General features: G+C 46.7%; 1 protein-coding gene across 1 annotated transcript; it reads left to right on the top strand.

Moving 5' to 3' along the window:
• Positions 1 to 4,980: 4,980 nt before the first annotated feature.
• treh (trehalase (brush-border membrane glycoprotein)) lies at positions 4,981 to 22,403 on the top strand. The gene is made up of 15 exons (XM_084148581.1): positions 4,981 to 5,171; positions 5,524 to 5,624; positions 8,695 to 8,842; positions 9,020 to 9,107; positions 11,076 to 11,176; positions 12,400 to 12,492; positions 15,200 to 15,316; positions 16,599 to 16,721; positions 16,994 to 17,043; positions 17,192 to 17,392; positions 17,818 to 18,035; positions 18,244 to 18,355; positions 20,015 to 20,127; positions 20,471 to 20,524; positions 20,876 to 22,403. Exons 1-15 carry the CDS (start codon positions 4,996 to 4,998, stop codon positions 21,056 to 21,058), a joined length of 1,878 nt encoding a protein of 625 aa, XP_084004707.1. The 5' UTR covers positions 4,981 to 4,995; the 3' UTR covers positions 21,059 to 22,403.
• Positions 22,404 to 22,698: the final 295 nt, after the last annotated feature.

The raw sequence follows: 22,698 nt of genomic DNA, 5'->3' as shown, positions 1-22,698 counted from the left end.
TTTTTTATTTCAACCTTTTGTTTTTAGCTCTTTGTATGAAGTGCCTTTAACAAGCAGCTGAACTTGTTCTGAAGTAATAACCCGTTCTACTCCGTCTAGTCTCTGTGGAAACATCCATCCACGGTGTTACTCATCACTTAACATCAGTTTATCTTCCACACTTTTGAATCAACACCCATCCTACCACTTCTGATGTTCGATAAGACACATTGCATTAAGGCATCAAGTCTTAGGCCATTTTTCTATGGGTGGATGATGCATGTTCTGCTGCTGGCTTGGCTGCAGTGCACCAGAATATTGACTACTATATGAAGATAAAACCAAGGTGGAGACCCCCCCCTGGATGAAGGAGCAGGATGTTTAGTGGCTCTTATTAAAGGCATTCAGAGACTTGTCTGTCTGGCCGTGTATTCTCTTGTTCCAGAGTGTAGACTAGCTCCTCAAGGCCCCGACTTTCCTCCTCCTCAAACTTCACAATCAGAACACTAAGAACTGATCTATTCTAGAACTCTGGGCAGCCAATCGAACGTGGAGTAGCTCCACCCTCCTGGAGTCTCCAGGATTCCTTCCTGTTCCGGAGGACTTACCTACCTACCGTACGAAGCAAAGGAGAAGAAATGGGTGTTGTCCCGTTGCAGTTTCACGTTCCTCTGGATGGTCAGTTGGTCGATACACTTTATTGTCCTGGATGTGGCACCGCTAAACCATCTGGCACACTGTACACTCTGTATATACTTTGTTTCATTTTTAAAAGATTGTTTTAAAACAAGTTTAAAAGGCTGGTTGATATGTTGAGGATGGTGCTGTGAGATGAAGCATCTTTTAGGTTTTGGATCTTGGTCAGCACTGGAGGAGCTGTTTTTCATTTCCTTTACCCGACAAAACCCCTCGACTGAATGAGCTGCAACGATGGCCTATTAGTGAGTGGATTTCTGATTTTTAGAAGAGCAGGTCAGTGTTCATCCAGTCTGGATGTAGGCTACACCCATTTAATCATCACACTGTGTGCATGATGCTTTAGCCAAGCACGGATTAAACTACAGTTTTCCCCCTAGAAATGTGATAATCAATGCAAATTGTTCAGACCTGTACTTTTCGTTTAGGTTGTTTAAATAATATCCCTCTATTTTCCTTGGTGTTTGACCAGACGTCCCTCTAAGACAGGTGGTTATACCGGCCACAGCGGCGTACCGCGTTAGTGTGTTTGACCAGACGTCCCTCTAAGACAGGTGGTTATACCGACCACTGCGGCGTACCGCGTTAGTGTGTTTGACCAGACGTCCCTCTAAGACAGGTGGTTATACCGACCACTGCAGCGTACCGCGTTAGTGTGTTTGACCAGACGTCCCTCTAAGACAGGTGGTTATACCGACCACTGCGGCGTACCGCGTTAGTTTGATCACCAGCCTTTCCTTGTTGGACTGACTCAACAAGCCACTCCCCACAATCCCTGCAAAGAGAGTGACTGTTGTTATTATTATAAAAGGTAAATGTAATATTCTATCATGTAGTTTAAGCTACTTGCTGCAGTGCAGCTCAAATTGGCTACGGGGAGATGTATATGAATGGGGGATCTAATCTACTCTTTAGCTGTTGGTCCGTTGTATGAAGCCTTGGGCACTGGGACGTCACTATAGCCGCAGGGATTGGAACAATTGTACTTTTTAGCTTTCTAACCTTACAAAGCAACTTGATCTATCTGAACAAAACCATCAGACCCCAAATGTAGCAGGAAAAGGTGTTTCAGTGCATCACACGAGTCAGCTGGAGAACTAGAAACCGTAAACTCCTTCAGTAGTGTGGATGGGCTGCATTTCAGTGTAGTCTTGACTTTTTGTTATTATGGTGACAGTCGGGTAACAGGCCAACACTGACTCACTGCACTGAAACCAGCCTGATGGACAGAAGACGTCCTTAGTGTGTTTAATTGTTGTGGCTGGGAGGATAATAGACTTGCAGTTTTGGGAGGGGTGTATTAAAAGTTATTGCCCTCTTTGCGCCAGAGTTTGGTGAAGATCCCTGTCTGGGCCTAGCTAGGGCTCAGAAAGCCTTGAAGGATTTCTGATGTTGTAGGGCCACGTCATGGGCTCGGGGAGAATAATAGAGCTTTATGCCACTCCATCTAGGGGTGTCTTCTGGCCCTGGGGTGGGAGGAGGGTGGGATTGGGAAGAGGGTGGGATTGGGGAGGAGGGTGGGATTGGGAGGAGGGGGGGGGGGGGGTTGTTATAGCTCTTGGTATTGTCATTTGTATAAACTTTCCCCCAGAACAATCTCTGAACAGTCTGTCCACTAGGTTGTGGTTAGCTGGTAAAGGTTGCTTTGGGGATCCCTTAGAAATACAAGATGGTGAGATGCTCTTTCTGTTTTTGGTTCTGTTCCAATGAGAAATATTCTATTTACCAAATGGTTGATCTATAGATTTGTGTATCTACATGCTGTTTGTTGTCCAAACCATCTGTTTAACTACAGTGTTGTGGGAGGAAGTAACAATGCCATTCTGGTTTCTCATTGGTCAGGACTGTGACCCCTGTTTTCTCTGTCTATTGTAGCTCCAGAATAATCACATCTAGCCTTGGGATGATTTTTAAGGGTTATTAAAAGGGGGTTAAATGAAATGTCTGACTGTAGACGAGAGAACAGGGGTCAAATCCACAGGCACTTTGGCAGCTGCCTGTTTTTCTAATTTAGTTTTCAGCCCCACTGGCAGCGGTAGACACAGCCCCGTCCCCTAGCCTATCACCTGGCTGTTCCTACGTAGTGCACAAACCATAGGGCCTCTGGTGAAATGTAGTGCACTACATAGAGAATGGGGGTGCTATTTGGGAAGCAGCCTCTGACGCGCTCTCATTTTAACATTACTGTTCTGTGATTGGCTGTGGCTGTCCCTCCCAGTGGGGTGGGGTTTCTGGTCTTGAAGAACGAGATGAGGAGCGTCTTGCCCTTTTTTTTTTAGATTGATTTCAATTGGATATAAATCATATACCATGAAATTGTCTCGTTCTTCAAGGGTTTTATTTTGGGTTGGGGGTGGGAGGGTTATTACTAGCTGCCCTGCTGCGTCTGTTCCACCTCCCTTGACGTGTGCAACACCACGGCCCCCTCCAGAATCAACCCGTACCCCCTCGGCACTAGCCTGGTTTCCGGTCTGTGGCGTGATGAGTAGGCCAGGGCAGAAACAACAGCTCTGGGACCAGGCTACCTCTACACAGGTGCAGGTCTGACATGGGCTACTGCTACAGTACTTCAATCTAAATCATTGTGTCAGATGTACACCTAGGAGGCAGCCAGGGATTTGGTTCTGGACAGGGCTGTACACTGTTGGAAATGTTGGCTTGTAAGATCACTAGCCTGTCGGGGAGGGTTGGAGAGGAGACCTTAATTGAGTCCCAAATAGCACCCTATTCCCTATATAGTTCACTACTTATGACCAGAGCCCTATGGGTGTCCCTGTGGGCTCTGGTCTAAAGTAGTGCTCTATATAGGGAATAGGGTGCAATTTGGATGCAATGGCGATCTCTCTGAATAGATGTATCAGTTTTACTTCAGGGGTGGGATGGGGGATCCAGGGGAGGTCTTATGTTAGGATACTAAAACGATCAGAATATCCACAAGCAAGGTTCTGGGTAGAAAACTTGTTTCATGAAACTATTCCCTTACATTTTGACCGTCTTTTCTTTTGTAACTATATCAGTTGGAGTAGTTAAATTCAAAACCAAATTTAAGTGGAAAAAAAGCATTGTTTAATTTTTTTGAATTGGCTATTTCTCAGTGAAGCTTGTGTTTAAAAAAAGAAAAGAAAACAGGGTTCTGGGTTGTGGACGTCCTGATGGTTCAAATCAGAAATGACACTTTTTGTTCAAAAATAAAGCTCACTGAAATTCCTCTGTTTCCTGTTCTTTTTATTTTCTTAAAGGAATACTTTGGGATTTTGGTAACTAAGCCCTTGATGTACTTTCCCAGAGTCAGGTGAACTTGTGGATACCATTTCTAAAAATGGTGTCCACGAGTTCTCCTGACTCTGGGGAAGTACATCAAGGGCCTCATTGCCAAAATCCCAAAGTATCACTTTAATCTACTGATTTGTTTCAATTAACTTCTACAATTTAGTTATGAAAGTAGTATTTTCTCTTGAAACTGGTGAGAATCATGACTGGTTGTCCCAATATGCACCCTATTCCCTATATAGTGCGCTACTTTTGACCTTGACCTATGATATAAAGGTTATTGTAAACACTGCCTTAAGAGGGACGCTACTTTGAAGGGCTAGTAGTGATTAACCACAACTCATTGTTGTGTCCCAAATGGCACCCTATTCCCTACATGTAGTGCACTAGTTTTGACCAGAGCCTTATGGGTCCTGCACTATATAGGGTGTCATTTGGAACTGGTACTGAGCGATAAACCGAAATGTATATGTTTTTTTTAAACTAATTGACCAACGTTCAATGATTTGAATTCCATTTCGTTCTGGTTTTTTTCTGTGCGCTCAATGCGCAGTTTCTCTAGATCAAGCCCGAACTGTGATGAGCTGACTGACTGATAGTTGGTATTCAGCAGTCATTAAAGTCTGCCTTATTTACTTTGAAGAACCACTAAAATAGTGATTTAGTCAGACAGCACAGGCAGCAGCTCTATAGAGATGAGATGATGACTTGGAATGAAATAATAAAGTCATCAAATAAAACTAATGCACTGTACACTGAAATATTTTATTAAAGTGTTGTGATTAAATGATGGTTACGTGACGAGCAGTAATGGGCAGTAACTACCATCATGGGACTTATTGTTTTATTCTGTTTTACAGCGTTCAACCTACATAAATCATTGTGCATTTTTAATGTTAAAAAAAAAATCAAAATCTGTGATTATTTAGTAATTTAACTGAATCTGAACCGACCTCAAAAAGCACTAATCACTCTGCACCATTTGGGACAGGACAGCTTTAATTGTTATTCCTTCTTTCAATTGGATGGATAATGTGTTACGATCACAATATGCACTTTGACCTGTATGTAATTGTAGATAACGGCCAGTGCTCCTCGCCCTTTGCTTTGAGTTTCCTTCTGAACATGAGAGCAGGGTTCCAAGCAGCAGTGATGAGTTTGTGGACCTGTCTCGTGTTGTTCCTCTGTCCTCTCTACAGGTGTACCTTGCTTCCACCTTGTGACAGGTAACATTGTTTTGCTACATTGACTTTTGGGTGTTATGAATCTATTATGAATGATCTTGAACCATGCTGCTCTGTTTCAAAGCTGAACTTTGGTTCTTGGGGAAGTGTGTTAATGGCTCAGGGTTGATGCAATGTGTTCTGATGGAGCTCAGCAAAATGTCTTAAGTCAAGTTGGATTTGCTCTATTCAAAGAGGTTTTAACACACATGGACCTTAGAAATTGGACTTGTTTGGGATTTGAAATGCACTTTAAATAAAGTTAGATTTATTGCTGTAATATAGGTTTGATGCTATTTCATGGGTATTGTTTATCTGTCATCCAGATAACCGTATTTAATGATTAACTCCTCAGTGAGATCTACTGTTATGGGGACATCCTAAGGCAGGTTCAGACCGCCAAACTGTTTGACGATGACAAGTACTTTGTGGATATGAAGCTGAAGTCGGCCCCTGGTAAGTCTTGTAAGGGAATCATTTAGCCACAGTGTAGGTATTGTAAGGAAATCATTTAGCCACAGGGTAAGTCTTGCAGGAGAATCAGTCAGCCCCTGGTAAGTCTTGCAGGGGAATCAGTCATCCTCTGGTAAGTCTTGTATGGGAATCAGTCATCCTCTGGTAAGTCTTGTAGGGGAATCAGTCATCCTCTGGTAAGTCTTGTAGGGGAATCAGTCATCCTCTGGTAAGTCTTGTAGGGGAATCAGTCATCCTCTGGTAAGTCTTGTAGGGGAATCAGTCATCCTCTGGTAAGTCTTGTAGGGGAATCAGTCATCCTCTGGTAAGTCTTGTAGGGGAATCAGTCATCCTCTGGTAAGTCTTGTAGGGGAATCAGTCATCCTCTGGTAAGTCTTGTAGGGGAATCAGTCATCCTCTGGTAAGTCTTGCAGGAGAATCAGTCATCCTCTGGTAAGTCTTGTAGGGGAATCAGTCATCCTCTGGTAAGTCTTGCAGGAGAATCAGTCAGCCCCTGGTAAGTCTTGTAGGGGAATCAGTCCCAACAAAGGCTTTCTGCCTCCAATGTCAGCTTTTTCTTTGCGCGAGGTCTTGGGCCGTATGTATCAAGCGTCTCAGGAGGAGTGCTGATAAAGGATCAGTTTGAACTTTTAGACTTTCGAACCCTTTAAGGAAGTATTGTGTGACCGAAAAGCATGAAATCAAATCAATAAATATAACGGATGACATGGACGGGGGGGGGGGGTCCTGGGCCCATATTCATTAAGTGTCTGAGTAGGAGCACTGGTCTAGGATCATGGACAGGGGGGGGGGGGGCCCTGGGCCCATATTCATTAAGTGTCTGAGTAGGAGCACTGGTCTAGGATCATGGACAGGGGGGGGGGGTCCTGGGTCCATATTCATTAAGTGTCTGAGTAGGAGCACTGGTCTAGGATCATGGACAGGGGGGGGGGGTCCTGGGCCCATATTCATTAAGTGTCTGAGTAGGAGCACTGGTCTAGGATCATGGACAGGGGGGGGGGGGTCCTGGGCCCATATTCATTAAGTGTCTGAGTAGGAGCACTGGTCTAGGATCATGGACAGGGGGGGGGGGTCCTGGGCCCATATTCATTAAGTGTCTGAGTAGGAGCACTGGTCTAGGATCATGGACAGGGGGGGGTCCTGGGCCCTGGGCCCATATTCATTAAGTGTCTGAGTAGGAGCACTGGTCTAGGATCATGGACAGGGGGGGGGGGTCCTGGGTCCTGGGCCCATATTAAGTGTCTGAGTAGGAGCACTGGTCTAGGATCATGGACAGGGGGGGGGGGTCCTGGGCCCATATTCATTAAGTGTCTGAGTAGGAGCACTGGTCTAGGATCATGGACAGGGGGGGGGGGTCCTGGGCCCATATTCATTAAGTGTCTGAGTAGGAGCACTGGTCTAGGATCATGGACAGGGGGGGGGGGTCCTGGGCCCATATTCATTAAGTGTCTGAGTAGGAGCACTGGTCTAGGATCATGGACAGGGGGGGGTCCTGGGCCCTGGGCCCATATTCATTAAGTGTCTGAGTAGGAGCACTGGTCTAGGATCATGGACAGGGGGGGGGGGTCCTGGGCCCATATTCATTAAGTGTCTGAGTAGGAGCACTGGTCTAGGATCATGGACAGGGGGGGGGGGTCCTGGGCCCATATTCATTAAGTGTCTGAGTAGGAGCACTGGTCTAGGATCATGGACAGGGGGGGGGGGGGCCCTGGGCCCATATTCATTAAGTGTCTGAGTAGGAGCACTGGTCTAGGATCATGGACAGGGGGGGGGGGTCCTGGGCCCATATTCATTAAGTGTCTGAGTAGGAGCACTGGTCTAGGATCATGGACAGGGGGGGGGGGTCCTGGGCCCATATTCATTAAGTGTCTGAGTAGGAGCACTGGTCTAGGATCATGGACAGGGGGGGGTCCTGGGCCCTGGGCCCATATTCATTAAGTGTCTGAGTAGGAGCACTGGTCTAGGATCATGGACAGGGGGGGGGGGTCCTGGGTCCTGGGCCCATATTAAGTGTCTGAGTAGGAGCACTGGTCTAGGATCATGGACAGGGGGGGGGGGTCCTGGGCCCATATTCATTAAGTGTCTGAGTAGGAGCACTGGTCTAGGATCATGGACAGGGGGGGGGGGTCCTGGGCCCATATTCATTAAGTGTCTGAGTAGGAGCACTGGTCTAGGATCATGGACAGGGGGGGGGGGTCCTGGGCCCATATTCATTAAGTGTCTGAGTAGGAGCACTGGTCTAGGATCATGGACAGGGGGGGGTCCTGGGCCCTGGGCCCATATTCATTAAGTGTCTGAGTAGGAGCACTGGTCTAGGATCATGGACAGGGGGGGGGGGTCCTGGGTCCTGGGCCCATATTAAGTGTCTGAGTAGGAGCACTGGTCTAGGATCATGGACAGGGGGGGGGGGTCCTGGGCCCATATTCATTAAGTGTCTGAGTAGGAGCACTGGTCTAGGATCATGGACAGGGGGGGGGGGGGTCCTGGGTCCTGGGCCCATATTCATTAAGTGTCTGAGTAGGAGCACTGGTCTAGGATCATGGACAGGGGGGGGGGGTCCTGGGCCCATATTCATTAAGTGTCTGAGTAGGAGCACTGGTCTAGGATCATGGACAGGGGGGGGGGGTCCTGGGCCCATATTAAGTGTCTGAGTAGGAGCACTGGTCTAGGATCATGGACAGGGGGGGGGGGTCCTGGGCCCATATTCATTAAGTGTCTGAGTAGGAGCACTGGTCTAGGATCATGGACAGGGGGGGGGGGTCCTGGGCCCATATTCATTAAGTGTCTGAGTAGGAGCACTGGTCTAGGATCATGGACAGGGGGGGGGGTCCTGGGTCCTGGGCCCATATTCATTAAGTGTCTGAGTAGGAGCACTGGTCTAGGATCATGTCCCCCTTATCCATGTAATGATATAAAAGTCTCTCCACACACCTAATCAGAAGCCAATTCCATTTCATTTCAGTCCATTGAGGAAGTAAAGTGAAAATGTCTGTTTATTTTCTGTATTGAAATGGAATTGACCCCAACCCTGCACCTCACCTCATACCCTCAGATATTGTCCTGACAGCGTTTCACAACCTGACACACGGAGCTCCTAACACAACTGTCCTGCCTTCCACACTGAGAGAGTTCCTTCGCGAGTACTTTGAAGAACCAGGGACGGAGTTTGAGCCATGGTCCCCACCCGACTGGCATGACAAGTGAGAAAGAGCCAATCGTTCTGATTGATCCTGACCAAACTGAGGTGTGAAATATTTTGTGCATCCCAAATGGCTCTCTGTTCCCTAAAAGTAGTGCACTCTGCAGGGAGTAGGGTGCCGTTTCGGATGCGTAAATGTAGTATGTTCTGTCCAGTACAAGGCATGTTCTGTGTGCAGGCCACAGTTCCTGAATAGAATAGCAGACTCAGAACTGCGCAGCTGGGCCGAGAAGCTGCATCATTTGTGGAAGTCTCTTGGGAGAAAGGTATGCACACTGGCTATGGCTATGGCCTTTTATTCATTCGATTTTTGCTCACTTCCTGTGTCCTCTCTCGCCACCACTTGAAAAAAGGTCAAAGTTAATCGAGGGGAGTGATACACTGCCAAGATGCGTGTCTCTCCTTGATGAGCAGAATTTGTCCGCAGAGCCGACGTGTGTTCTGTATGGAGGGATATGGTTCTGATATACCTTGGAAACTATGTAGAACTAACGTCTGGCTGCAAAGAGCTACGTAGAACTAACGTCTGGCTGCAAAGAGCTACGTAGAACTAACGTCTGGCTGCAAAGAGCTACGTAGAACTAACGTCTGGCTGCAAAGAGCTACGTAGAACTAACGTCTGGCTGCAAAGAGCTACGTAGAACTAACGTCTGGCTGCAAAGAGCTACGTAGAACTAACGTCTGGCTGCAAAGAGCTACGTAGAACTAACGTCTGGCTGCAAAGAGCTATGTAGAACTAACGTCTGGCTGCAAAGAGCTACGTAGAACTAACGTCTGGCTGCAAAGAGCTACGTAGAACTAACGTCTGGCTGCAAAGAGCTACGTAGAACTAACGTCTGGCTGCAAAGAGCTACGTAGAACTAACGTCTGGCTGCAAAGAGCTACGTAGAACTAACGTCTGGCTGCAAAGAGCTATGTAGAACTAACGTCTGGCTGCAAAGAGCCTACGGCTGCCATTGTTGTTTGTCTACATCCTCAGCATCCTTCTGAACACACCAAAGATGGTGGATAAATGAAGATGGTTCACTCGCCGTTTACAAAAAGGTAATTTCCGGTCTACTTAACTAGACGTGTCTCCTATAGACACCAGTACAATAGCAGCTGGGTCTGGGCTACTTCTTAGTTCATTAACTTTCATCAACGATTATGGCTACACTGACAAGATACATGTCTCTCCGCCCAAGAATGAGGAGTCGTTGTCCACAAAGCGGCACAGGCGGGCTGTCTAGCTCCCGCCTCTTTGGATTGGTGGATTCATCTCATTATTGTAATCCTTTTCTGAATATTCGATGAGGGTTGTTGAAGTCAACCGCCTGTATTGAAAGGAGAGCGACTCAATGCTACTAGCCTCATGCTCTGAATATGCATAGCTATCTGGAGAAAATATAGTGTTTTTTCTCTGTGGCTGGGATGTCACCTGTACTACTTATATCAGTACACTAGTAACAACTTAAGTGTTACCAAACTTCTATTAGATCAAATAAACCTCACGTAGCAAATAAGACATTCATTTTTTGGTTGACCAAATTCAACAGTCATTGACCTCCATGTAAATACTCCTTGCTTGGTGGGCGAAACAACAAGACACCACCTGCTGGAGGGAGACAGAGTTCTCTCTTATTGACCAATGGGAGACAGAGTTCTCTCTTATTGACCAATAGGAGACAGAGTTCTCTTCGTCCTCTCTGGTCCTTTGCTGAAGAGTTTGGGAAAACCCCTTTTTTAAATAAGCTATAGTTTTCTCAAAGGAGAAAAGCAAACGTTAAACGAGATGCTACTTCTCCCTTTATCCATAAAATGTCTTGCACCACCAGCTACATTTGTTTATGACTTTATACATTTATTTTTGGATTCCACCCTGTAAACATCACCTGCCTGATGACGTGCGATTGGAGGAGTGTCTCATTTCATTAAAGCACATTTTCGTCCAGTTTTCCTCTCCTCGATTTACCTTTGACCTTTTTCAAAAGGAGGATAGAGCAAATCTAATTGAGAAAAGACCCAAGTCTCAGTCCATCTCTGGTCAGCCATATGTATCTACATGGCTGTGATGAAACAGCCTAGTGGCCCAATCTGGGGCTCCTCATACGTTTTGTATTCTACGAAGTGTTTTCAAGGTTTGATACTTCTGTAGTGTACTTTGGTAAAATATGACGTGGCAGTCAACAATGATGAAGTGTGTGTGTGTGTACCGGGGCAGTGCTAATGTGAAATCAATTGTGTGTGTTTACCAGATCAGTGGTGATGTTTTGGCCCACCCAGAACAGTACTCTCAGATCTTCACCCCCCACCCAGTCATCGTACCCGGAGGACGTTTCAGGGAACTGTACTACTGGTCAGTGAAGCTGTCACTGTCTGGACTGCTCTCCGTTGTTCTGCTCTGTCTGCATAGCAGACCTTGGTTCAAATACTATTTCAAATCATTTCAAATACTGTATCTGGGCTTGATTGAGCTTGCCTGGTGCAATGGAACTAATGGAATAGTTGTAAAAAGTCCAACTCAGCCCATCTGGCTCCCCAGGGAGACTAAAGCAGACATTGAAAGTATTGAATTTGAAGTGGATTTCAACCTATGCCTGCTGCACAGGGAGGTAGGCTGAGGAACCCTTCTGGCCAAAAGATGCTGCTGGGTTGTACGTAAATGAATGATTGAAACGTGTCCATTTGGAGTGCTCTCCTGTCCATTTGGAGTGCTCTCCTGTCCATTTTGTAGTGCTCTCCTGTCCATTTGGAGTGCTCTCCTGTCCATTTTGGAGTGCTCTCCTGTCCATTTCATTGTCTATATGTTTGGAGTCATCCAGGGTTTTGAGCTGGGCAGGTAACAGCCAGAGCCACCAGGCCACAGGCAGGTAACCATCCAGGCCACAGGCAGGTAACCATCCAGGCCACAGGCAGGTAACCATCCAGGCCACAGGCAGGTAACCATCCAGGCCACAGGCAGGTAACCATCCAGGCCACAGGCAGGTAACCATCCAGGCCACAGGCAGGTAACCATCCAGGCCACAGGCAGGTAACCATCCAGGCCACAGGCAGGTAACCATCCAGGCCACAGGCAGGTAACCATCCAGGCCACAGGCAGGTAACCATCCAGGCCTACCAAAGGGCTAGACAGACTGAGCAGGGCAGGGGTCTAACTACTGATGACCCTCTATGGGGACAGACTGGGCAGGGCAGGGGTCTGACTACTGATGACCCTCTATGGGGACAGACTGGGCAGAGCAGGGGTCTGACTACTGATTAACCCTCTATGGGGACAGACTGGGCAGAGCAGGGGTCTGACTACTGATGACCCTCTATGGGGACAGACTGGGCAGAGCAGGGGTCTAACTACTGATGACCCTCTATGGGGACAGACTGGACAGGGCAGGGGTCTGACTACTGATGACCCTCTATGGGGACAGACTGGGCAGAGCAGGGGTCTGACTCCAGGGGGCAGACAGACAGACATATAACCCAGGGCAGACAGGCCTGTTCAGTCAGAGATCTTACCGCTCAGAGCCCTCCAGTGTGTATTATTACCAGGGACAGTGAGGCAGATCTGCTCTCTGTTCCTCTCAGGGACTCCTACTGGGTGATCAATGGTCTCCTGCTATCTGAGATGACAGACACCGCTCGTGGGATGATCCTCAACTTCGTCCACCTCATCAACCGGTGAGCTGCACCTGCTGTCTGTCTGTCTGTCCGTCATGTCTGTCTGTCTCTCTCCATCCGTCCGTCTGCCCGTCATGTCTGTCAGTCTCTCTCCATCCGTCCGTCTGCCCGTCATGTCTGTCCGTCTCTCTCCATCCGTCCGTCTGCCCGTCATGTCTGTCCGTCTCTCTCCATCCGTCCGTCTGCCCGTCATGTCTGTCCGTCTCTCCCCATCCGTCCATCTGCCCGTCATGTCTGCTCACCACCACCAGAGGTAGGTTATGCCATTAAGTTATGAATATTAAGCGCCTGGACACCCTACTGTCAGACTACTGAATCTCTGGTTGGCTCAGGGACAGCCATTAGCAATGTAGTTAGATGTCCAGGAGAATATACAGTGCATTCGGAAAGTATTCAGACCCCTTGACTTTTTCCACGTTTTGTCACGTTACAGCCTTATTCTAAAATTGATTAAATAAAACATTTCCTCATCAATCTACACACAGTACCCCATAATGACAAAGCAAATACAGGTGTTTAGAAATTTTTGCAAATGTATTAAAAAGAAAAAACTGAAACTTTATTTACTTAAGTATTCAGACCCTTTGCTATGAGACTCGAAATTGAGCTCAGGTGCATCCTGTTTCCATTGATCATCCTTGAGATGTTTCTACAACTTGATTGAGTCCACCTGTGGTAAATTAAATTGATTGGACATGATTTGGAAAGGCACACACCTGTCTATATAAGGTCCCACAGTTGACAGTGCATGTCAGAGCAAAAACCAAGCCATGAGATCGAAGGAATTGTCCGTAGAGCTCCGAGACAGGATTGTGTCGAGGCACAGATCTGGGGAAGGGGTACCAAAAAATGTATTCAGCATTGAAGGTCCTCAAGAACACAGTGGCCTCCATCATTGTTAAATGGAAGAAGTTTGGAACCACCAAGGTTCTCCCATCTCCACAGAGGAGCCCTGTCAGCTCTCTGCAGCCCTCCATCAATCAGGCATTTTATTTAAATTGTGTCCCTTTTTCTCCCCAATTTCGTGATATCCAATTGGTAGTTACAGTCTTGTCCCATCGCTGCAAATCCTGTATGGACTCGGGACAGGCGAAGGTTGAGAGCGTCCTCCGAAACACAACCCAACCGAGCCGCACAGCTTCTTGACACAATGCCCGCTTAACCCGGAAGCCAGCCGCTCCAACGTGTCAGAGGAAACACCGTACACCTGGCGACCATGTCAGCGTGCATGCGCCCAGCCCACCACAGGAGTCGCTAGTGCGCGATGGGACAAGAACATCCCTGCCGGCCAAACCCTCCCCTAACCTGGACGACGCTGGGCCAATTGTGCGCCGCCCCATGGGTCGCCTGGTCGCGACCGGCTGCGACAGAGCCTGGACTCGAACCAGGATCTCTAGTGGCACAGCTAGCACTGCGATGCAGCGCCTTAGACCACTGCATCACTCGGGAGGCCTTAGGCCTTTATGGTAGAGTGGCCACATGGAAGCCACTCCTCAGTAAAAGGCATATGAAAGCCAGCTTGGAGTTTGCCAAAAGGCACCTACAGGACACTCAGACCATGAGAAACAAGATTCTCTGGTCTGATGAAACCAAGATTGAACTCTTTGGCCTGAATGCCAAGCATCACGTCTGGAGGAAACCTGGCACCATCCCTACAGTGAAGCATGGGGGTGGCAGCGTCATGCTGTGGGGATGTTTGTCAGCGGCAGGGACTGGGAGACTAGTCAGGATCGAGGGAAAGATGAACGGAGCAAAGTACAGAGAGATCCTTGATGAAAACCTGCTCCAGAGTGCTCAGGACCTCAGACTGGGGCGACGGTTTACCTTCCAACAGGACAACGACCCTAAGCACACAGCCAAGACAACGCAGGAGTGGCTTCAGGACAGGTCTCTGAATGTCCTTGAGTGGCCCAGCCAGAGCCCAGACTTGAACCCGATCAAAAATCTCTGGAGAGACCTGAAAATAGCTGTGCAGCGACACTCCCCATCCAACCTGACAGAACTTGAGAGGATCTGCAGAGAAGAATGTGAGAAACACCCCAAATACAGGTGTGCCAAGCTTGTAGCGTCATACCCAAGACGACTCATGACTGTAATCGCTGCCAAAGGTGCTTTAACAAAGTACTGAGGAAAGGGTCTGAATACTTCTGTAAATGTGATATTTCAGTTTTATTTTTAATACATTTGATACAATTTCTAAAAACCTGTTTTTGCTTCTAAAAACCAGTTTTTGCTTTGTCATTATGGGGTATTGTGTGTAGATTGATGAGAGGAAAAAAACTATTTACGGTAATCCATTTTAGAATAATGCTGTAACATAACAAAATGTAGAATTTAGATTTTAGTCATTTAGCAGACGCTCTTATCCAGAGCGACTTACAGTTAGTGAGTGCATACATTTTCATACTGGCCCCCCGTGGGAATCGAACCCACAACCCTGGCATCGCAAACGCCATGCTCTACCAACTGAGCTACAGGGGACTTCAAGTTAAGGGGTCTGCATACTTTCTGAATGATTTGATATGATTTATTTGACTATTTAAAAAAAAAAAAAACACAATACATCCACAAATGTGGATACAATGCATTTAAAAATTATCGGTCATCAATGAACAACAAATGAAATATGGAAAACGAATGGAATTGATCCAGTATGTCTGTCTTTTTGTAATATCTAGATCTTCTTTTTCAATTCCTCCCTCTCCAGATATGGTTTCATCCCCAACGGGGGCAGAGTTTACTATGAGCGTCGCAGTCAGCCCCCCTTCCTGTCTCTCATGGTGGAGAGTTACTATCAGACCACTAAAGACAAAGAGTTACTCAGGTAGTTACTGTCAGACCACTAAAGACAAAGAGTTCCTCAGGTACCGATTCCTTTTTGACCACCATTTTGTTTATGACTAGGGCTTGTCATGAATGGAGTGCTCAAAGGTGCTAACATGGCGTCCATTCTAAAATGTTGGCAGAACTATCTGCTCAGGTCCATGTGGTGAGGATACTCTGGACCCTGTGGATAACAATGGTGTGGTACCTGGATGGTATTAATGATCAAATGCTGTTCTAGGCCCTTCTAACGTTCAATCACAACTGTATCTATAATGTGTAGGACTGCTCTGCCAGCCCTAGAGTGTAATCTCAACCTACTCTACTGTCTAGGACTGCTCTACCAGCCCTAGATGATAATCCCAACCTACTCTACTCTGTAGGACTGCTCTGCCAGCCCTGTATTATAATCTCAACCTACTCTACTGTCTAGGACTGCTCTGCCAGCCCTAGAGTGTAATCTCAACCTACTCTACTCTGTAGGACTGCTCTGCCAGCCCTAGATTATAATCTCAACCTACTCTACTGTCTAGGACTGCTCTGCCAGCCCTAGAGTGTAATTTCAACCTACTCTACTGTCTAGGACTGCTCTACCAGCCCTAGATGATAATCCCAACCTACTCTACTCTGTAGGACTGCTCTGCCAGCCCTGGATTATAATCCCAACCTACTCTACTGTCTAGGACTGCTCTGCCAGCCCTGGATTATAATCCCAACCTACTCTACTGTGCAGGACTGCTCTGCCAGCCCTGGATTATAATCCCAACCTACTCTACTGTCTAGGACTGCTCTGCCAGCCCTGGATTATAATCCCAACCTACTCTACTGTGCAGGACTGCTCTGCCAGCCCTGGATTATAATCCCAACCTACTCTACTGTCTAGGACTGCTCTGCCAGCCCTAGATTATAATCCCAACCTACTCTACTGTGCAGGACTGCTCTGCCAGCCCTGGATTATAATCCCAACCTACTCTACTGTCTAGGACTGCTCTGCCAGCCCTGGATTATAATCCCAACCTACTCTACTGTCTAGGACTGCTCTGCCAGCCCTGGATTATAATCTCAACCTACTCTACTGTGCAGGACTGCTCTGCCAGCCCTGGATTATAATCCCAACCTACTCTACTGTCTAGGACTGCTCTGCCAGCCCTGGATTATAATCCCAACCTACTCTACTGTCTAGGACTGCTCTGCCAGCCCTGGATTATAATCCCAACCTACTCTACTGTCTAGGACTGCTCTGCCAGCCCTGGATTATAATCCCAACCTACTCTACTGTCTAGGACTGCTCTGCCAGCCCTGGAGCAGGAGTACCTGTTCTGGATGCAGAACCGCTCTGTGGCCGTTGAGGTGAACGGGAGGAAGCATGTTCTCAACCGCTTTGATGTACAGGTGGGCCTGCCCAGGTATGGAACACAACAGAAAATTATCCTCATCCCCTTCAATAAAATACACAACTTTATTTGTCCATCTGTTACAACACAAATTCCAACCCACATACATGTATTTTTGGAGTTGATTTGTGTGTGTGTCTGTATCTGTGTGTGTGTGTGTGTCTGTATCTGTGTGTGTGTCTGTCTGTGTGTCTGTGTGTGTCTGTGTCTGTGTGTGTTTGTGTCTGTGTGTGTGTGTGTGTGTCTGTGTGTGTGTCTGTGTGTGTGTGTTCCCTTTCCTCCAGACCGGAGTCCTACACTGATGATGTAGAGCTGGCTGAAGGTCTGACAGAGGGTAAAAGTTGTTCCCTACTTCATGAACAAACCGCATTCCCATCATGGACACACTATCTATTGGGTTGGTCTAAAGTGGTGTACTTTATAGAATAGGGTGTAGCCCTTTGATTCCCAGCCTTTGCCTGTGTCCCCCTCCCTGTACTCAGATGCTGCAGAGAGGCTGTGGACAGAGCTGAATTCAGGAGCAGAGTCCGGGTGGGACTTCTCGTCTCGCTGGTTTGTGGACGGCCAGGGGAACAACAACGGTTCTCTGAGAGACACCAGGACCAGTCTGTTGCTTCCTACAGACCTCAACGCTCTGCTCTGTCGCAACGAGAGGACCCTGGCTCACTTCTACAGGACACTGGGTGAGGAGAAAGCCTACTTGCCGCTTATCACCTTTGACTAGCTAGTGGCAGGATTTTTTACCACCTTATCTCACTAGATAAACTTCTGGGCCCTAGTTATAACCTCTGGGCCCTAGTTATAACCTCTGGGCCCTAGTTATAACCTCTGGGCCCTAGTTATAACCTCTGGGCCCTAGTTATAACCTCTGGGCCCTAGTTATAACCTCTGGGCCCTAGTTATGACCTCTGGGCCCTAGTTATGACCTCTGGGCCCTAGTTATGACCTCTGGGCCCTAGTTATGAACTCTGGGCCCTAGTTATAACCTCTGGGCCCTAGTTATAACCTCTGGGCCCTAGTTGTAGCCATAGGCTCAGCGTTTTTCCTCGTCAGGTCATGTGGTCCACTAAAACTCCTGTCCCTAGTATAATGTGTTTTGTTGTTCCAGGTGATGAGGCTGCAGCAGTGCGGTATGACCAGGCTGTATCAGCCAGGCTAGAGGCCATAGAGACAGTCCTGTGGGATGAGGAGAGGGGAGTCTGGTTGGACTACAGCCTGGTCACCAACACCTCCTGCCCTGCATTCTACCCCTCTAACCTGGCCCCTATCTGGGCAGCCTGCTACTCCCACCCTTCAATGGGACAGAAGGCACTACACTACCTACAGGTTAGTTAGCCTGCTGGTCCATAGACCTCACTCTGTGTGACAAGGCTCATTGTCCTGTTGAAATACCTTGATTGAAAGAGCATGTACATTGATTTGTCACTGAAAAATACACACACCCATTGAGTTACTGTAGCAATGTGTATTTACAGTAGTTAGTGTTTCCTTCCATCCTTCCATCCCTCCCTCCCTCCCTCCCATCCTTCCCTAGGCTAGTGGTGGTCTTGCGTTCCCTAACGGTGTCCCTACGTCCCTGGTTGAGAGTGGGCAGCAGTGGGACTACCCCAACGCATGGCCCCCTCTGCAACACATGCTCATCCAAGGTAGGACCTACAGTGAGGGGGGAAAAGTATTTGATCCCCTGCTGATTTTGTACGTTTGCCCACTGACAAAGGCATGATCAGTCTATAATCTGAATGGTAGGTTTATTTGAACAGTGAGAGACAGAATAACAACAAAACAATCCAGAAAAACGCATGTCAAAAATGTTATAAATTGATTTGCATTTTAATGAGGGATTACTGGCTCCCAGGTGTCTTTTATACAGGTAGCGAGCTGAGATTAGGAGCACACTTTTAAAGGGAGTACTCCTAATCTCAGCTTGTTACCTGTATAAAAGACACCTGTCCACAGAAGCAATCAATCAATCAGATTCCAAACTCTCCACCATGGCCAAAACCAAAGAGCTCTCCAAGGATGTCAGGGACAAGATTGTAGACCTACACAAGGCTGGAATGGGCTACAAGACCACCGCCAAGCAGCTTGGTGGGATTATTCGCAAATGGAAGAAACACTAAATAACTGTCAATCTCCCTCGGCCTGGGGCTCCATGCAAGATCTCACCTCGTGGAGTTGCAATGATCAGGAGAACGGTGAGGAATCAGCCCAGAACTACACGGGAGGATCTTGTCAATGATCTCAAGGCAGCTGGGACCATAGTCACCAAGAAAACAATTGGTAACACACTACGCCGCGAAGGACTGAAATCCTGCAGCGCCCGCAAGGTCCCCCTGCTCAAGAAAGCACATATACAGGGCCGTCTGAAGTTTGCCAATGAACATCTGAATGATTCAGAGGAGAACTGGGTGAAAGTGTTGTGGTCAGATAAGACCAAAATGGAGCTCTTTGGCATCAACTCAACTCGCCGTGTTTGGAGGAGGAGGAATGCTGCCTATGACCCCAAGAACACCATCCCCACCGTCAAACATGGAGGTGGAAACATTATGCTAAGGGGACAGGACAACTTCACCGCATCAAAGGGACGATGGACGGGGCCATGTACCGTCAAATCTTGGGTGAGAACCTCCTTCCCTCAGCCAGGGCATTGAAAATGGGTTGTGGATGGGTATTCCAGCATGACAATGACCCAAAACACACGGCCAAGGCAACAAAGGAGTGGCTCAAGAAGAAGCACATTAAGGTCCTGGAGTGGCCTAGCCAGTCTCCAGACCTTAATCCCATAGAAAATCTGTGGAGGGAGCTGAAGGTTCGAGTTGCCAAACGTCAGCCTCGAAACCTTAATGACTTGGAGAAGATCTGCAAAGAGGAGTGGGACAAAATCCCTCCTGAGATGTGTGCAAACCTGGTGGCCAACTACAAGAAACATCTGACCTCTGTGATTGCCAACAAGGGTTTTGCCACCAAGTACTAAGTCATGTTTTGCAGAGGGGTCAAATACTTATTTCCCTCATTAAAATGCAATTCAATTTATAACATTTTTGACATGTGTTTTTCTGGATTTTTTTGTTGTTATTCTGTCTCTCACTGTTCAAATAAACCTACCATTAAAATTATAGACTGATCATGTCTTTGTCAGTGGGCAAACGTACAAAATCAGCAGGGGATCAAATACTTTTCCCCTCACTGTAGTTAGCCCTGATGTGGCTTGCATGTTGAATCTGCATCCCAAATGACACCCTATTCCCTATTCCCTATATAGTGCATCAGGCCTGAATAATCTAACTCTGTTATCTTCCAATCAGGCCTGTCCAGTCTGCCCTCACAGGAAGCTAGAGAGCTGGGGTTTGAATTGGCTCAGAGCTGGATCAGAACCAACTGGCTGGCCTACGTCAAGTATGAAGCCATGTTTGAGAAGGTGATTAAGAAGAGGTGTGATCACAATGAGGTGTAGGGTGACGTTGCCCGTAGACAACGGTTGGCAATAGTCGGCCTGCGGTCCAAAACCGGCCCGCTAGTGATAATTGTTTTGCCCCCCCCAAAAAAGTTTTTGGTGGCTAAATCAAGTTTCCTTCACCTGCCCTAGACGTTGTTCATGGGTCAGTGTAGCATTTCCCCCACTGATGGTTAAGGTTGGGATTGGGGAGGGAAAGCTGAACCTAGGGGAACGTCACCCTGGAGCCCACAACGACAAAATATCCTCAACACGTGCCTTAATAAAAGCTTGACATATCTGGGGTTTGTTTCTCTCTCTCTGTCAGTATGATGTGAACGGAGATGGGAAACCGGGCGGCGGAGGAGAATATGACGTTCAGGTACACTATGATATCTGATCTGATCGTTCAGGTACACTATGATATCTGATCTGATCGTTCAGGTACACTATGATATCTGATCTGATCGTTCAGGTACACTATGATATCTGATCTGATCGTTCAGGTACACTATGATATCTGATCTGATCGTTCAGGTACACTATGATATCTGATCTGATCTTGAAAGTTGCTCTGGATAAGAGCGTCTGCTAAATGACTCAAATGGCAAAATGGAAATATTCATCGATCTTATCTTGATCTCCATCTAATCTTTTTTTTTTGTTGAGTTATTTCAAACTCATCTTCTTTAGTTGATTCTGTGTCTGTCTCTTTGTGTGTGTGTTGTTGTAGTTGGGATTTGGCTGGACCAATGGTGTGGCTCTCCAGCTCCTGGACCAGTATGGGGACCGGCTCACCTCCGGTAGCAGCGGAGACAGCTGCACCCTGTGTTTCAGCGCCACTGTGGCCCTGCTCTGCTCAGTCCAAACTCTGTTCCTATCAAATGCAATGGGTGGAGGGTGGAGTTGCCCCTAGACACTGATCCTGGGCCAGTTTAGCATTTTCCCCACTAATGGTGAAGGTTAGGATTGGGGCAGAGGAAGCTGATCCTGGACCTGTAACTAGGGGAAACTTCACTTCGGAGCTTTTTAAAATGTTAATGCTTAAAAGGAGGATGACGGTTAAACTTTACAGAGTCTGAAAATGAAGATAATTTAAACTGTCTCTGTTTCCCCTGTTAACTATCATAGCGAGGGTGTGTGATTATAACGGTAGCTGATATCGAACTGACGTTAAAAACAAGAATGATCTTAATCTAAGGATAGGGCTTTTCGCTGTAGCTGAACTCCCAGTGTGTCAGGAAGTGTTTCCATACCAACTGCATGTTAGATGTAGAACTACTCATGAGAGAGAGAGCGTGTCCGAATGGCACCCCATTTCCTTATATAGTGCACTACTTTAGACCACTTCAAATGGATTAGGGAGCCATTTGAGACGTAGACAGAGAATGAGATTTGCAGTGAAGGTCATTTTAAGATATTCCGACCAGATCTGTGTTGTTGTGTGTGACTCATGGCTAAATTAACCAACTGTCTCCTATTCTGGCCTGTTTGAAGGTCAAATTGGGGGAAAAAACTGGGGAATGATATGACTGTGTAATCCCGCTGAGCATTTGGCAAAAAGACAGTCAATGACCTGCCGTTTAATGCAGTCACTATGGACAGTGTTGTTCATAGTTTTGAGTTGAATGAGTATGGACAATGTATGAACAGCTCTTGTTTATAATAAAAGGTATTTCTGTTTGTTCAAATGACTGAATTTGACACTGTCAGTCTTTGCCAGTGTTTGTCTGGAGTAAATGTTGTTAAATGTTTGACAAATGTTTAAAAAGAAGTAAGACAATGCACTACTCTTGAAACTGCAGTATGTTTACCCTAGTTGGCTGTCTGCAGACTTTCTGCTCTCGTCTTCTATCTCAATATCAAATTAAACAGATTAAATAGATTTGCAAATGGTCATCAGATGAGAGGTTAGGGCGAATCTGCTCCTCAAAGAGAAATACCACTGAGCCTACCCTGGAGATATGGGGACCCAGGGGAGGTCTTATGTTAGGATATTAAAACGATCAGAATATCCACAAGCAAGGTTCTGGGTAGAAAACTTGTTTCATGAAACTTTTCTTTTGTAACTCGATGTCAGTTGGAGTAGAAGTTGTTAAATACAAAACCAAATTGAAGTGAAATATTTTTTCGTTTGTTTTTTGTTGTTTAATTTCCTCAGTTAAGATTGTGTTTTAAACCAGGGTTCTGTGTTGTGGAGATGGTTCAAATCAGAAATGACACCTTTGTTTTTGTTCGAAAATAAAGCTCACTGAAATTCCTGTTATTGTTCTTTTTATTTTCTTAAAGGAAACTTTGGGATTTATTTTCTTAAAGGGATACTTTGGGATTTTGGCTATGAGGCACTTTATCTACTTCCCCAGTCAGGTGTTCACCTGGATATAGTTTTTCTGTCTCTGTAACCACGTTTTGTTGTGGAAATACTTCTCAAAGATATCTCTCAGACACTGGAGCTTGTGAGTTCAAATATATTTTATTACAAAGTAACAAGCCGAGCTGGTCCGCGGAGCAACTGCCAGTCCCAGACTTGGAGCTCTCTTTTTAAAATCAAATCAA

Source organism: Coregonus lavaretus (genome assembly GCF_964263955.1).
Source record: "Coregonus lavaretus genome assembly, chromosome: 30".
NCBI classification, from domain to species: domain Eukaryota; kingdom Metazoa; phylum Chordata; class Actinopteri; order Salmoniformes; family Salmonidae; genus Coregonus; species Coregonus lavaretus.
This window is presented reverse-complemented; position numbering and strand designations above follow the sequence as displayed.

Excerpts from the sequence above, each read along its gene's own strand:
- treh (XM_084148581.1), top strand. The coding sequence starts at position 4,996 with ATGCACTTTGACCTGTATGTAATTGTAGATAACGGCCAGTGCTCCTCG. Across the intron at positions 9,108-11,075 it reads GGAAGTCTCTTGGGAGAAAG|ATCAGTGGTGATGTTTTGGC; the intron begins GTATGCACACTG and ends TGTGTTTACCAG. Across the intron at positions 20,128-20,470 it reads ATGAAGCCATGTTTGAGAAG|TATGATGTGAACGGAGATGG; the intron begins GTGATTAAGAAG and ends TCTCTCTGTCAG.